Source organism: Periplaneta americana, chromosome 2 (assembly GCF_040183065.1).
Source record: "Periplaneta americana isolate PAMFEO1 chromosome 2, P.americana_PAMFEO1_priV1, whole genome shotgun sequence".
In the NCBI taxonomy this organism is placed as follows: Eukaryota; Metazoa; Arthropoda; class Insecta; order Blattodea; family Blattidae; genus Periplaneta; species Periplaneta americana.
The window spans coordinates 38,580,703-38,598,268 of record NC_091118.1 but is presented as its reverse complement, the minus strand read 5'-3'; the positions used below and the strand labels follow the sequence as shown (position 1 = coordinate 38,598,268).

Sequence of the window (17,566 nt, the reverse complement as noted above, 5' to 3'; positions counted from 1 at the left end):
CCTATATTAAATTTTATACATTTGAAATCTCCATTCAATTTTACATACAAATAGAAGTTTGACTCAGCATAAATGATTAATACTATCTTGTAAATGTTATGATTCTTTCAAATGCTTTGATAATGTAACACAAAATAAATGTTAAGTATTCATAATGGAGTAGGCGAGTAGGCCATGAAACAAACAAAACAATAACATAACTGTTTCAGAGACTGTTTAAAATTATGGTTCTTTCAAATGCTTTCATATGTAACACAAAATAAATGTTGGTTGGTTGGTTTCTAATGCCAGGCGTTTGACAATAAAGTCATTTGACCTCTTGCACTCCAATATTTTTCAAAGATATTATCATGGCCAGCCACTGAAGCACAGATTTTGAGGTGTTCCGAATCCATTTCTTGGTTTGAGTTGCACAATGGACAGTTAGGGGACTGATATATTCCAATTCTATGCAGGTGTTTGGCCAAACAATCATGGCCTGTTGCCAATCTAAATGCAGCTACAGACGATTTTCGTGGTAAATCGGGAATTAACTGTGGATTTTGATGCAGAGAGTTCCATTTTTTCCCTTGGGATTGTGTTATCAAATTTTGTTTGTTGAAGTCTAAGTATGTAGATTTAATAAATCTTTTTACAGAGTAATACGTAGATTTAGTAACAGGTCTATAAGTAGCAGTGCTGCCCTTCTTTGCTAAAGCATCCGCAATCTCGTTTCCCAGGATTCCACAATGGGATGGTATCCATTGGAATACAATTCTTTTATTGAGTGATATTAATTGAGAGAGCATTTTAGTTATTTCTGCTGTTTGTATTCATATGGAGTAGGCCACGAAACAAACAAAACAATAACATAAATCAACAATAATTCCTTTTCATTCCTGAGTTTAAAAGAACCATAATTTTAAACATTCTCTCAAACAGTTATGTTATTTTATGTTACACACATTTTCAAACCAAGAAATGGATTCGGAACACCTCGAAATCTGTACTTCAGTGGCTGGCCATGATAATATCTTTGAAAAATAATGGAGTGCAAGAGGTCAAATGACTTTATTGTCAAACGCCTGGCATTAGAAAACAACAACAACATTTATTTTGTGTTACATTATCAAAGCATTTGAAAGAACCATAACATTTAGATTAGAGTATTCATCATTTATGCTGAGCCAAGCTTCTATTGATATGTAAAATTGAATGGAGATTTCAAATATGTAAAAGTTAATATATGGTGCCATTAAAAAAAAAAAGTGTTTCCCCCCCCCCTCCCCCACACCACACATGAATCAACACTTTTATGAGACCACAGCCATAAGTTTTAGTTAGATATCTCCAACAACTTTTGTTTCTGGTATTTTTTCATAAAATAAATGCGTATATAAAGAGTTATCGGCAATATTCCATACTTAATTAACACACTGTATATTAGAATGTCCATTCCCATGTTATGAAGTGAAAACATAAAAAGATAACCACTAGAGCCTCCACTGTCGAAAAGACATTTTTGGTAATGACCGCTAGATGGAAGTGCAGTTGCAAGCTATTACTCCACGCAATTCCATCAGGGTTACAACGTGACTTCTTTTATTATAGGCCTCTTGTTGGAAGTTCATTAGGCTGACCAAGCTGTTATATGTGATCAGGAATAGTATTCAACTTTCTTATCTTTATCTAATTTTAATTAAAATTGAATTGAAAAAGACTCGCCCTATTCAGAATTTAATGCTGAATTCAGCTGTGAGCATTTATGCAGAACAAGCCCTTAAACAGCTGAATAGGAAACTCTAAACACACTACAATGTGAAACTACAGCCAGCGACACTTGCTCACTTGAAATACAGAGTTACACGGCTAATGGAATGATGGATAAATCGTAAAACAGCGAACGCCAGTAGGGAAAGTTATCCACACCCTCACCGCTCGGCACCTCTCTCGCCTGCTCTTTCTCTCTACTGTCTCTCTCTACTATCTGCCCTGCTTTGGTGGATCACTACCTACCGCCTCGCACGTATTTCATATTTTACAACACAACACAATACAACCAAATTGATGTGCATTAGACAACAACCACATACGTACTAAGACATATCCAACGACACACATTGCATTTCTGCAATACGTTATGGCAGTTCCCTTGAACATAAATAGATTCATTTTCCCTTCTACCACCTACTCGTCTCGGTAGCCGAGAGGTCTAAAGCGTGACCACAAAGCGTGCGTGCGTTTCGTTAGGAAGATGAACGGATCGAATACTACCCTCTGCTAAGTCATAAGAAAAAAAAAGAAGAGAGAGACATGAAGCAAAGAAGAGAGGAAGAGAGGCTGGAGAGGGAAACAGAACGAAGTTCCACTTTTGCTTCATAGATACCGCATTCACTCTTTTTGTTCCACTTTCCTCCACTAGATGTCATTCCACCCTAGACCCCTATTTCCACTCTTTCCCGCTAGAGTGTGTGGTGAGCTTGTAGGGGAAAAGTGGAAAGGGGTCGTGGGCGGAGCTTAGCGTTCAGTGTTTTACGATTTGCCCGGAATAATAACTAACAGTCTATTAAATGCCACTTAAGCAATTCTATGTAATTAAGTGATCCAACTAACTTTAAAAGATTTGTTACCTATGACAGAATAACTTATTTACTGGTTTGTTTTATCACTCACCTCTTGTGCCGTGCAAGGCTGGACTGCTGTGTAAAAGCCTTCCCACAAATGCATCGATATGACTTCTCCCCAGTGTGGGTGTTGCGGTGCTGTAGCATGGTTGACATCTGAGTAAACGCTCTTTCGCATATTGCACATCGGTAACGCTTCTCCCCACTGTGGATACGCTTGTGGCTGGCTAGAGTATGCTTGTGCACAAATGCCTTCCCACACACATCACACATGTAGCTACGGATTCCTGAGTGTACTACCTAACAAACAAAACAAACATATATATATATACACACACACACAGTGCATATTTCTGTACACATTACTGTGCACTTTACTGTGGAATCCCAGCCATTAGTCACTCAGCTGAGTGTGCTCCTAGTACGAGGGAGATCCAGGAAATAACGACCGTTTTGTTGTAATAATTAAAAAAAATATATTTATTTGAAAAAACAAAGTCTGTTACATAACTGAAGCTTCCTTTACTTCTCTACATAATCACCACCTACATTTAAACATTTGTCGTATCTGTTCACTAGCTTTAGAATTCCCGTGTTATGCTCCTCTGCCGCCAGTTCATTAAGCCAGGTGTTCACTGTCTTCTTCAACTCTTCATCACTTCCAAAACGCGTACCACCCAGAAAGTCTTTCAGCTTAGTGAAAAGGTGAAAATCGCTAGGAGCAAGGTCTGGACTATAGGGCGGATGATCAAAGATTTCCCAACCGAATTGATCCTGCAATTCTCGAGTTGAAGCAGCAGTGTGCGGGCGGGCGTTGTCGTGAAGAAGCACAACTCCTCTCGAAAGCATTCCTCGCCTCTTGTTTTGGATGGCTCGCCGTAGTTTTCGTAAAGTCTCACAATAACGATTTGCATTGATCGTAGTGCCTTTTGGCATGAAATCCAGCAAAAGAACACCTTTGCGATCCCAAAAGACAGTAGCCATGACTCTTTGTGTTGAGAGAGTCTGTTTGAATTTTCTCGGTTTCTTGGGTGATGAGGGATGATGCCACTGACGTGATTGGCGCTTGGTCTCTGGGGTGTTGTGAGACACCCAGGTCTCATCACCAGTCACAATTTGATCTGTGTGATATCGCATCAAGAATGTCAATGCTGAGGCCATTCTCTGAGTTTTGTGTTGGTCACTCAGTTGCCGTGGAACCCATCGTGCACAGATTTTGTGGTAGCCAAGATGTTGCGACACAATTTCACCAAGCAAAGAACGAGAAATGTCAGGAAAGGCAATATGCAATTCGTCGAGTGATGTGCGCCTGTCTTGCAAGATTCTGTCGTTCACTTTAGTCTTCAGGTCTTCTGTGATGAGTGATGGGCATCTGGGTCGAGTTTCATCGTGGACATTTGTTCACCCATTGTTGAACATTTCACACCATTTTCTCACATTTCTTTCATTCATTACAGTATCACCATACACTTCTTTCAATTGCTGGTAAATTTCTGCAGGTTTCAAATGTCGGGCATTCAAAAATCGAATCACACTCCTCACCTCACAGTCGGCAGGATTATCAATCACGTCGTTCATTTTGAAGTAACACAAAATGCACAATGGCGACTTGTTGCAACCAGTACTCACAACATGAGAACACATGTTAAGGAAGCCAGCTGACCTTCAAACAAGGAAGGGGAGTCAGCTGCACGGCGGGTATGCGCGAACAGTCGTTATTTCCTGGATCCCCCTCGTATAATGGCAGTTGACTTGAATATAAACATCAACATACATGCGCAACGTGGAGTCAGGCCATTAAGGGAAATAACACTAGAGGAGGGGAGTTCGATCCGGTGCTGTGGATTGGACTTCGGTGTAGCTCAATGGTGAGAGCACTTGGTACATAGAACCAAGGACCTGGGTTCGATCCCCGGTGCCAGAGCGAATTTTTCTCCTCAAATATTATTGTTACCATAACTAATTTGAAGCCACTGAACGATGTGAGCAGCCAGAATGGGAGATGGGGGATAGTTCACTAAGGCAGACAGACCTGAGTTCGTTGACCTCTTACATCTGTATTACAAGAAGAAAAAGCAGTGTGTTAGTGGCAATGTTGCCAGACTGCTGAAATTCCAACTGAATTTTCTAATTAACTGTGCATTTAATGACAAAAGTAATATAGGTTTTCTATTCATTTAAGTGTACACTATCATCCATTTCAATCTAGAGGGTTATTTCACTTCCACCCTGCATATTTAGCTTCAAAATTAAAATAACAAAGCATGAAAATATTGAAAATTGGTTGAGTTAAAAGAGCAAAACTCTGGAAAGTGAATAATTAAAATTTGCATTTAAATTCATGTTAGAGAATTGAAAATTATTTTATGCTCGACCATGCCGAAATGTAGTAATTATACACCTGGTAGCAGTCCTTTAAGGCATGTCATTAAAGTACACCTATTCATTAAAGTTCAGGTGTTTTCAGCCAATGACAACTCAGCTTACAGGTGTTCAGCCAATAACGAGTCAGCTTTGTACCGTTATAAAACCGCAAGTATCGATTATTCTCGGATATGCAATCAAAAGAGAATTAGCGAAAAGTCACGGAGGCTGGAAATCCAATACTGTCGCAGAAGGTTATGTTCTGTTACTATATAATTAGCGTTAATTGTAAATAATATTCAAATAAATTCCATTTGTCATCTCGTTTTTCAATGTCGAATTCAATAATAAAAGTTATACCAAGTTTAACGGGATTACACAAGGTCAATGACATTATTGTTCCTCGGAAAAAATCAATACTTTCGCGTCTGCGCACATCTCACAATTCACGACCTAGAACAAGGTCACTTCCGATCTTGTCAGATACAAATAAAATGTATACATCTGAATACTGTAATTTCAAGTTAGAAATATGGTCGAGCATAAAAAGTCATATGAAACTCGCCTATAATGGTAATTAAGAAGCTTGTATGAAAATTATGAAACTCGCTTGCGCTTGTTTCATAAACATCCATACTCGCTTCTTAATTACTATCATTATAGGCTCGTTGCATAATGTACTATTAATATATTGAAGAAAGGTGGGATTTCTGTGTATTAATTTGCAACTGTGTATCAGCTAAGTACACAGAAAAAAAAAATTCATATGGTCAATTTTTCAGTGCTCAAAGCTGTGTCTACCCACTAAAATAACCTATGAAATTATTTTCCAACTATCCAGAACACTGAATTCCAACACTGGTTCTGCCCATAGCTGGTGGATATGAGAGATTCTGCTGTATTCCTTAAAAATGGCATTTTCCTTAAAGCAGGAATCAATTACATTGTTCTTATGGTAGTTCTGTAGAAGTTTTGAAACCATTCCTTGAAAACGAGAATGCTGAAATGAAGCTATACTGTAATTTGGAACTATTTGAAAGAAGTAAATTAATTATGTGCATACCTTGTGATGTGTGAGTGTGTAGTTGTCAGCGAAGGCACGCCCACACTGATCACAGACATATGGCTTGAGTCCAGCATGTCGTCGCTCATGATTCGCCAGAATCCCAGCTGTAAGGAACGCCTTTCCACACAGATGGCAGACATGGGACTTCACGCCAGTGTGGGTGCTCTTGTGATATGCCAGGTTCCCGGACTGTGAGTACGACTTGCCACAAATATCACATTTGTAAGGCCGGATGCCAAGATGTAACCTCTTATGTGCTTCCAGTGTGCTGGCACTACTGCAAATTTAAAGTATATAATTGTGATAATGTGTCATTATTTGTTCATGCATTAGAAATAAGATACTGCCCGTGCCTCACTTCCTGAGCTATTTCTTTGCGGGGCGAGACGCAGAGGGGGAGAGTGGGAGGTCCTGGGTACCGCATGTGCCTACTACCCTACGTTCAACACATCGGCCTTTTCAGGATTGCTGTCGTCAGCCATGGACAAGCGAATGTATAGGCTATCCCCTCACAAAACAAATTATGTCCTACTCATCAATTCCTGTAACTAAACACTAATGCCAGTGGTAGACTACAGTCTCTACTCCAGATTATCGATCTAATCGCGATTAGGGTTGTTATGTGTACACATCCATAAACTCTTTTTTCAATAGCAGTGCTTCTCAGGCTTTTTCCACCACGAAACCCCTTTTAATCTAAAGTGTAGGCTAACTGCGGAATCCTTGTAATATTTTATTAGTGTTTAATAATTAACAGACAAGTGAAAGCTAGTATCTCAATAATTCTGTTCAGTGGGACGAATGTATTTGCTTTTTAAGCCTGCAATCTGGTTTTATGGCGGAAAGTTGTAGTCTCATTTCTACTGTACTTCTGCATTTTGTCTTTTCGATATTTTGTTTTAGTGAACACATATGCAGAGAATCCAGTGATGAAAGTGAAAAGTATTATGGGTATTTTCCGTTTTAGATGTTCATTAAACATATTATTATTAAGCATATTATTGGAATATTATTATTATTATTATTATTATTATTATTATTATTATTATTACGCATATTCTTGCAATATTATTATTATTATTATTACTACTGGTGGTTTCATGTTATTATTGATTCATATTTTCGTAACATTTCTATGTATTTTTATAGTATCCACTAAGTATAAAATAGCCACTGGAGCAGCCCAATCAGCTAAGGCGCTTGCCTATCGATCCAGAGTTGCGCTCGGGCGCGGGTTCGATTCCCACTTGGGCTGATTACCTAGTTGGATTTCTTCCAGAGGTTTTCCCCAACCCTAAGGCGAATGTCAGGTAATCTTTGGCGAATCCCCGGCTTAATCTCGCCAAATACCATTTCGCTATCATCAATCCCATCGATGCAAAATAACCTAGTAGTTGATACAAGTCGTTAAATAACCAAGTAAAAAAAAGTATAAAATAACATTTAAAATCATATAGGGCTCACGGAACCCCAGAACTTACTTTGAGAAATGCTGCCCTATGGTAATTCAGCAGTTGTCCAGACTGAACGAAGAGTGGCCCAGTGTGTACATACATTTTAGGAAATCACCATCACAGATAATAGCGATAGTGGTAACCACGAACAGAGTATCCAGTATTATAACCAGTAAAGATCCCTGCGATGGCATAGGATAATGTTTTCAGAACATGTAATATGCTGCTGTGCCACCACGCTGCAGCTGCCGTGCCGGTCCGAGCAGACCTAAGAGGCGTGGCTATAAGCACTAGGGAACTCTCGGTTCAGGACGTGAGACACGGGCAGTATGCACTGAACACAATAAAATAAAAATAGCACACAATAATCACAATTATTCTTATTACAGAGTACACAAAATTTTGCAGTTTTCACACTCTGTAACAAATGTAGAAATATTCAGTGTTTTGAAACAATGCATCAGCTCTGTCAATAAGGCACAGAAAAGGAAACCTAACTGCTGAATTCATTACAAAGAGCCTTTCCCCCAATCTAGGCCACACAAATAACAGATTCAACAGATAGGTTCACCTTTCGAGTTCCTGATAACAAAGTTAATAAATAACTCCAAATCAATGGAAATTTATATACAGAGTGATTCAAAAGTCACGCGACATAGACAAACTGCGTCATTGTGCAGATAGCGAAAAATGGAAAGAGGAGAAAGTTGTTGGAAATAGGTAGTTTTCAAGCTAATGTGCTTGAATTTTCAACGTAGGATGCACCATTGAGGCCGTACTTTTTTAATCACCCTGACGATACAGTGCAATACCCTAATTATTTTCCACCATATTCAACTTTGAAAGTTCTAAATTATATTTATACTTAATGTGTACAATCCATCCATTTTATTTCCTTACTGTTAAACAGCACTTAAACCCAAAGCTGTTTCAAGACTTTTCGTTCCAAGCTGCATGCTGTGTATCCTGGCAATTATAAAAGTGATGTCTGAGATAATAAAATAACAGAGAAAAAAAAAAAAGACTCATCTGTTCCTTATTAAAGAGAGTTTAGTTTCCTGCTGGGTCCGGCTTTCAGTATGAGCAACAATCTCTTTTGTGATGATCGTGTTATTGGAATAGATGTTTCTCAGTTTATTACACAACATCAAATCTTTATATTACCGGTACTCAAGTACCAGTACTCACTCACTCTGTCCAACAAATACAAAGACAGTTTGCACAGAATTTTCCAAGTGTCACAGTTATTTGTCGCAGATGTCCCTGTTTTCCCGGAACAGTCCCCGAATTTTGTTCCCAGGCAAAATTCGTCCCTGGAATGTCTCCATATTTAATAATTTGTCTCCAGATATACCCAGCTTTTCAGTGGTAATTATTAATATAGTTTAATGAGCCTCGAAAATTGCTGAACATGAATTTTGCTAATGGAACTTAGCCACTTTTTCATAATACCGTAATCAAAACTGAAGACAACATATTATCCTTTATCGCATTAACTTTAGGGCTATTGTGCTCATGTTCAAGATGATTTTATTGACATATTATACTTCAAATCCTATAACAATCAAAATAAATGTTACAACACCACCATCGTTAAAAGTTCCATATTATGTTTTTTCATACTTTATATGTTTTATGGTTGCCCCAGTGATAAGGAAAACGAACATTTACCCAGCGAATTTGGGATTATATAGAATTGACACTCCGCGAATTTTTGTGTTCTATTTTTCTGTGCTCGTGCGCTCCATCGCTGTGTAGTTTCACTTTCAAATGCTAGAGGTTAGTGTAATCGAGCACAAACTAGAGTTCCTCGATAATGATTGAATATAAGAGTTGAGACACAGGATGCAAACACTGCTCACCTTGTTGCATAATTCAGTAATGGATTTGCTTCCAATACATTCAAATTAACAGCTCTTCCTTATTTCTAATTCATAAACTAGCTGTAACAATAATTTTTATGTTTTATATATAATAAATTATAAGATAATGTATACTAGAATTAACGAAACTTTGTTCTTCTGACAGTTAACATTATAAGTGAGGTAGGGGCACATTGCCATAGCAACGTCCAATCACAGTTCGTTCCCCTCTCAATGCAGGGAGGGGGAAAAGGAGGGGTGGTGGTGGTGGTGGTGGTGGTGGTGGTGGTGGTGTGTGTGCGCGCGCGCGTGTGTGTGTAACTAATGCCTACCCACTTCACTTTGCATGATTCGGGTTCCGCATACTGCAGATAGAAGGCAAGACTGTGACCCATTTTCAATTTGCACACCACTTCAGCGGGCCATGTTATGCATGATGGGTACTTGTGAAGAGTTAAGTCGAGTATTAAGGTGAGTGTATGTTAAGTGTTCGTGTAAGTGTAGTGTAGAGAATGGATGATGATGATGATGAAGGCGAGGAAGGGAGAAGGGGAAACCAGGTGCCAGCACGCAGCCTACTCCTGTCGAACAGCACCAAGGGGGCCGCCAGGCTTAACGTCCCCATCCAATGCGAATCACTATCAACAGTGACATATGACTCCCTTCATATGCACTGCGGAGAGATTTGGGATTTAACCCAAGGCATATTGGTGCACTTTCCACTTAAATTGTACCAACCAGAATTTGAACCTGGGCCCGCTCGTTTCACGTCAGAAGCGCTAACCGTTACTCCACAGTGGTGGACTGCCAAAGAAGTTAATTTACTTAACAGGTGGAACTGGGAAATTCTAAAGCATTCTCCATATTTTCCTGATATAATGAGTTTCTGCAACACGACCTTTTCCCTAAGATGAAAGAAAAACTGAGGGGTATGATTTAGAAATAGACAGACCAACATAACAGCTGTAGAACAGTCAATTTGAAGCTTAGAGCAATGTGACACTGTGGATGGCAACTGTCACTTTCCAGAGGTGTGGCGATGGGTATGTGATACTGAAGGAGATTACTTTTAAGAAATTTAAAAATGTCAAATGTGAATAAATAAGTTTTTGATTCTAGCTAAAGTGTAAGTGTTTACACTAATTTTCGAATGACCCATGTTTGAGAAAAAAAGTATCATTTCAGTGACAACAATTTCTTAAGTTTACCACATACAGATTTTGTTTGAACGTCACAACATTATATGAGGCGTGTAGTTTCAAAATCAGATACATCACTTTTTTTTTAGAAAATGAGCTAATGTTATATTTCATATCTTCATATGATTCTACAACTGTTATAGCACTGTTATGCTCCAAAGCCAGATACATCACATGGATTTGTATGATGAAGGAATAGTATTGGTTGTCAGTGGCGTATGCTGAACCTGGAGTTTGGGTGTTCTGTTAAAAATATATAGTTGGTCTATCTCGCACAATTATTATAGGCCTAAGTGAAATATCGGGTCAACATTAACTGCCATTTTTAATATATAATTTAGTACTATTTATAAATAATAACTATGAGGCGGATGTTGATGACCTAAAAATCTACTTAAAATGATCATTAAAAGGCCCTTAAACTAATGGAAAAATGACATAAAATTAAAAGAAAATTACATTTAAATAGGGCCTATTATTCAAAGTACTCGCACCACAACTTCTTAAAAATTAATCACCTTGTTTCAATGACTGCCCTGCAAATGCCGGAGAAAGGAGGCAACTACAAATAACATTATTCAAAATTGCATTATTTATGATCAAACAACCATGGCCAGCAAAATAACCTGTTTGAAGTTCCACAACTCGCTAACTATTCTACAATTTCATAGGTCTACCCTTATTCACTATATGTAATTTCTCTCCTAGTGGGCGAAAAGAGAATGGCTTTTGCAAAAGATCTTTTACAGTGTACATTTGCAAGTGCTATTATCATTAAATAAGTCATTTAAATTGTTCACCTGCGCTGGCACACTACTATGAACCCTAGTAAAACCTAAACACAGTAAATTCACGTAAACACACACGTCAAACACAATATTTTGTAACGCTATTGACAAGTTGAGCTGCCTGTATACAGGACGACCTGCGAGCTTGAGAGAAGCGAGTATCCCCACCATGCCACCTTGCGCGCGCAGAGAATTATAGCAGTAACTCTCAGCAGGGGATGTTCTTTTGTACGGACAGGACAACCAGACCAGAACTCATCCCACTTCGTCAGGCAGAGCGTACGTTATAAAACGAAAGCCGTTCTGGGGATGGTGTGCACATTCAACCAGCAGGCATTTAAAATATTTAAATGGTAATAAATTAAAATTAGTCTTGAACTATATACGTCAACTTCCAATGAGATTACCACGCATTTAAATTGTGATAAATTAAAATTATTGTTGCATTATATAACACAACTTAAAATAAAAAATGAGATTACCGAATTTACAGGGTGTCCAGCGCACACCTTGAACACCCGCAATATACACCCCTGTTGGTTGCAAACCCTTGGTTTCTTGCAAACGGTTTTCCTTCATATTGAAAAATTATGTTTCAGTGATGTATCTGATTCTGGAACTAAACGCCTCACATATACTTAACAGCCTAAATATCTACCTGAAGCCTTTATTGCACACATCACATAAAAACTTCTTCTCCTCTATATGCATTCTCGTTACGTGAATGGACAATCTAACAGTTGAAGTGAACTCTCGATTGCAGTGGTTACATTTATACGTGTTCGTCTCCTCGCGTTCGATATGATTTAAACTATGCGCCATGAGACCGAGCTTCGTGGTGAAGGTCTCTCTACAAGTCTGGCATGTATGGACTTCCAGAGGCTGTGCAGTTCTTGGAAGCTCGGATTCTGAGTTTTGAACATTATTGACTTGAAGTGCACTTGGTTGATTTACATCTTTCATATCAGCATGTTCACTAGACGGGGTATCACTGGCACTAGCACCAACACCACTACGATTGCGCGCGTGGACAGAACGCATGTGGGACTGAAATTCGGGAAGACCTGCAAAAGTTATGTCGCATCGTTCGCACTGAAATGGTATTTTGTACACACAAAGACAGAAGTCAGTAGAGAGGATTTTGCCACACCGATGGCATTTTCGTGGAGAAACTTCTGATTTTATTTCAGTCTCTGCTTGTTTCTTTCTACGGGAGAAAGATCTCGTAACTGCACCATGAGATTCTTGTTCAGATAATTCATTATCAGAATCTGATTTCTTCAGCTCATCTCCGCTAGAAGAACTTCGCACTTCTACTTCTACCTCTTCTTCTTCCTCATCTTCTTCATCTTCCATTTCTTCCTCCTCTTCCACTTCATCACTACCATCGTCATGTATGTCGCCATCTTCCTCTTCCATCACTGAATTCTACAAGAGAAGAAGAAAAAGGCCTTCAGTACTATACATTACAAGGAGAACAATTCGTTGGCTTACTTCTTAAACCTCGTAACTGTGTTTGACGAAATTGTATATCAGAGCAAAGTAAGTTCTTATTCTTTTACTAGCTGTACCCGAGCGCTCCGCTGCACTTGTTAGAAATAAATATAAAGTAATTACATAATTAAAATAGGACATCTGGACTAGGGAACTTTCGTGTTTGATAGAAGGATAAATAGTTTAATATGTTACTTAATTTAAATTGTATTTAAATAATTAAAATGCGATCATTTTGGTCCAGAGATCACTCATTTAGTGCAATGATAATTCCTTTAACATATTTCTTAATTGTTATTACATGCAAATAATTAAAATATGATCATTTGGTTGAGAGAACATCCGTTTTTGGTGCAATTTGGTCCCATCAAAATTTTGCTTGGAATGAAATGTATCAGAAATCATTTTTAAAGAAACTTTTGTTATGCAACATTTTTCACAAAAATTAATAATAAGGGAGATATTTCGATTTATTTAATTCAAGCCCCCTTATAACCTCCCTTTTAAATAAAGTAATTTGAATGCCATATAACCTAAAATCTAAGTTACAACGAACTTAATTTATATTTCAATTTTAATATAAATCGGTTCAGCCATTATCGCGTGAAAAGGTAACAAACATCCAGACAGACAGACAGACAGACATACAAACAAAAATTTCAAAAAAGCGATTTTCGGTTTCAGGATGGTTAATTATACATGTTAATACCAATTATTTTTGGAAAATCGAAAATTACCAGAAAAATTTTGGCTGCAGATTTATTATTAGTATAGATATCCCAGTTAACAATTGTTATCCATTTGTTATTTATAAAAATATTTGTACGTTATTAAGATACGCAGTTTGTAAATATATACAGATTTCAAAATTCGGAAAAAATTGGACTTACGAGGTTTTAGAAGCCGACGAATTGTTCATGACTCATGATAAATGCCTATGAAAATTGAATACCTTGGTGTTCAGAGGTTATTTTTTTTATTACTACTTCCTCATTTCATTGCTAAATAAATACAGCCAAAAGAAACCCCAAAAATCTTTTCCCACGTCTCGTAATGTGGAAAGTGGTGTGTTGAATCACGGTTTTTTTTAGTTGGTTATTTAACGACGCTGTATTAACTACTAGGTTATTTAGCGTCGATGATTTGGTGATAGCGAGATGGTATTTGGCAAGATAAGGCCAAGGATTTGCCATAGATTACCTGGCATTCACCTTACGGTTTCGGAAAACCTCGAAAAAAACCCAACTAGGTAATCAGCCCAAGCAGGGATCGAACCCACGCCTGAGCGTAACTTCAGACAGGTAGGCAAGTACCTTAACCAACTGAGCCATGCCGGTGGCTTGAATCACTGTTAAGAGAGCTGTTACTTGCCCGTGTCATTTTTCAAAAAGGATCATACTAATCAAAATCTATTTCCAGGTGTACAGTTCAGTGTACAAGACAAAAGGTGTACCTATGAGATGACGACTTGTTTTGACCTAGGAAATTTTAAACAATATAACACTTCGTGCAGAACATTTTTAAATAGAGTTATAGTCCTTCTAAACTTTCTAACAAGGTTAAGTATCCACTCTAGGAACACTGACACCTGTAAAATTGTTGCAAATCTTTTTACTTCTCGCACAGATATGCTAAGTACACAAGAAAGAAACATTCACTGTCTAGGAGAATTGCCAAATTTCCTATTGATTTCTTCCAGGGTTGTGGTTTTTACAAGCTATCCTGCTCTAATCTACATCTTAGAAAAAGCACGTTTTGCAGGCCAATAGCTAATTATAAATAGGTATCAGACTAATTACTTTACATTCTGGGTTTCAGATCAGTGAATTAAATTCTAAAGACAATATCAATATACCATGGAAATCTCAGACATATTGTTATTTAGTCAACTGTGCGAAAACTGGTAGAAACCTAGTGACACCAATGAAGCATCACTCATGAGTCAACTAAATCAAGTGATAATGGGGTAAGGCGGCCAGTTGCTTTCTCCCTCCATTGTATACATCACTGACTAGCAACATATTTCACTAATCAGACTTCAGAGACAGACATATAATGAAGGCAAAAGGATATATGACATACACATTGCCACTATTTTGTATTAAATATGTAATTATATTTATGGACCAACTGGGAATCAATCAGCCAATAATGTGCGAAGCTGGCTTGAAAATGACAACCAAAACGCAGATTCAAATCTTACTTATTTTAGCAATAAAAATACCTCAATCTTCAAACAAATTTGAAATGAAAAAATAACAAATCTCTTGAAAATTGGCTAAAATAGTAAGTGCTGAAAGAGCCTAATAACATTAAAACTTACCAACCATGACATCTACAGATCTTTGGTGAGTATGTCTGTCACCTATAATAGAATTACTATTTCCTTCAACTTCTGACAGCTCGCTAGCCACGTGGGCTACAGATTGTTGTCATGACAACCAAGGTTAATCATTTAATCATGAAAGTAACCAATCTGCCATCTGCTCTCTTTGCACAAGACTGCGGACAATGCTACCACATTATCGAACAAATCGCACATGACTGACCAGCTCCTAATAAAATTTGACTAGGTTATAATTACCTCGTCCAAAAGGAAGAATGCAGAAACACAGTAAAATAAGCACGGAATCTTTAACATAATCCATACTCCTCTTTGTCCATTAACTTACTTCACATTACAAAAATGTACCCAATATAGAAACACAGGTAAGGAAATCATGATAGTTGGAATGTGGTAAATAGACCTAATAATAGTCTTCGGGGGGGGATCAAATCATATGTTTGGACTAACCCGAACAATTTGGAACTTTTTATTGATCCTATAACAGCTTTGTGTGTCATTGTGTCATATAAATAGTACGCTTCAATGATATTAATTTATTTCACGATAATAACTATACACTGTACATCAGGAGATGTACAAAAGTCGTCATATGTCAGGTACTGTATCTGGAAAGCCCTAATTCCAAAGATGTTACTGGTACCGTCTCCTGAGTTGTGAATAGTTTAGATTAGATTATCAGTAACGGCTAGGTAGATGTAGAATTATTTAATTTCATGTTGCTATAACTTTATATTTTTCAATGATCACATTTCTTCCTTCAGCAGGCCTATATGTTTTCTTGTTCGATTCTGAAAACTTGATAGGCCTAGGTATTTTCTCTAAGTTTCAAAGTTACGGTGGCTATTATATATACAACTACATCGAAGTCACTATAAAAATGAACAGAGCTGACGAATTTCAAAATGTGAGAGAATAGATGACATTCTACCACTAGAATAATCAGTTTTAAAATCAGCAATTCAATGTTATTCAGAGTCTGATTCCCATACAAAGGTTAGGTGTTTAATGAAATAAATGAGTATTATTTATTCACTTTCATCCTTACGAGCACATACCTTTAACATTGGCCTTATATCTAAATAAAAATTGTATTAAAAATCCAATGCATATAATAGTTACCTTTATGTATGATACGTCTTGGAACAATAAATATGACTGATTAATACCACTGTCATGTAATATTTGTCATATTGTAAAATATATAAATTCACTTTACATTTTCTTAACTTTCTATTACATATTTAACTTGTATGCATTAACTTCAATTCATATGCTTTGTATTTACAAACCTTTGATACTAAATGCAATAATTGTAAATGATTTTATAATCGATTATGAAAGTTGGCAATAGCAAAAACAAATCACTGTGACTGTGAGCGCCGGAGCGCGCCTGTCCAAGGTCTTGCAGATCTAGAAGGCGATGGTCAGCTCCAGGGTATGTAGAAGGTCTTGACCTGATTACGTCTACGCCCTACTCATAATAATTATGTAATATTATTCGCTCCACTTTAATTTGTTTTATTATTTACTCCTCAATCTAGAAGTTCTCGTTCCACTGTGCATATGACTAAAGTTATCGTTGAATTTATTTTACGAATCAATTTATCTAGGGATAATGCATAAAAAAAAACTCTCTTATTTGGGATAAAACAATCACAAGCTTCGTATGATTATACCGTTTATTCATTTCAAAACTTCCCACCCTTAATATGTGCAGGGGACACGATTTTGAGGAAAAACACGTCGATTTAGTTTTCTAGTTGGGAGTTCAAAACCACTGTTGACTGAATTGTCTGGAACAGATTCACCCATCCCAACGTTTAAATTCCAAATTACATCCTCTATCTTCAGACCACAGTTATCTTCTGTATTCAGACACACCATTTTAAAACCTATCCGTCTACTAAAAAAAAAAAAAATCCATCTTTTCTTTTTTAAGTTGGTTATTTAACGACGCTGTATCAACTACTAGGTCATTTAGCGTCGATGAGATTAGTGATAGTGAGATATTTGGCGAGATGAGGCCGAGGATTTGCCATAGATTATCTTGCAATCACATTACGGTTGGGGAAAACCTCGGAAAAAACCCAACCAGATAATCAGCCCAAGCGGGAATCGAACCCGCGCCCGAACGCAACTTCAGAACAGCAGGCAAGTGCCTTAACCGACTGAACCACGCCGGTGGCTAAATCCATCTATTTCTGAGATAGAAATGTATCATTTAACAACACTATTAGGCCCTACCTATACTATACTGAATTCAACAAACACTGAAGTACCATAAGGGATACATATTGGAAGTGTATGTTGCATAAACTTAAATAGCAATATCTCAAATAATACTACTGTCCCACAGCAAACAAAAGACATCAGGGTTAAAGCAAGGAAT

General features: G+C 37.5%; 1 protein-coding gene across 3 annotated transcripts in view; it reads right to left on the bottom strand.

Annotated features, from left to right (window-relative positions):
- LOC138692741 (zinc finger protein 726-like) overlaps positions 1-16,525 on the bottom strand; it is a 33,699-nt gene extending 17,174 nt beyond the window's left edge. For all 3 annotated transcript variants that reach the window (XR_011330126.1, XM_069815937.1, XM_069815944.1), the window contains exons 1-4: positions 16,297-16,525; positions 11,995-12,764; positions 6,031-6,310; positions 2,653-2,903 (exon numbers count right to left, since the gene is read on the bottom strand). Coding sequence is in view for 2 of the 3 variants with exons in the window: in XM_069815937.1 (XP_069672038.1) it covers positions 2,653-2,903; positions 6,031-6,310; positions 11,995-12,755 (1,292 nt within the window). In the remaining variant the exon portion in view is untranslated. The remainder of the gene's footprint in view (positions 1-2,652; positions 2,904-6,030; positions 6,311-11,994; positions 12,765-16,296) is intronic.
- Positions 16,526-17,566: the final 1,041 nt, after the last annotated feature.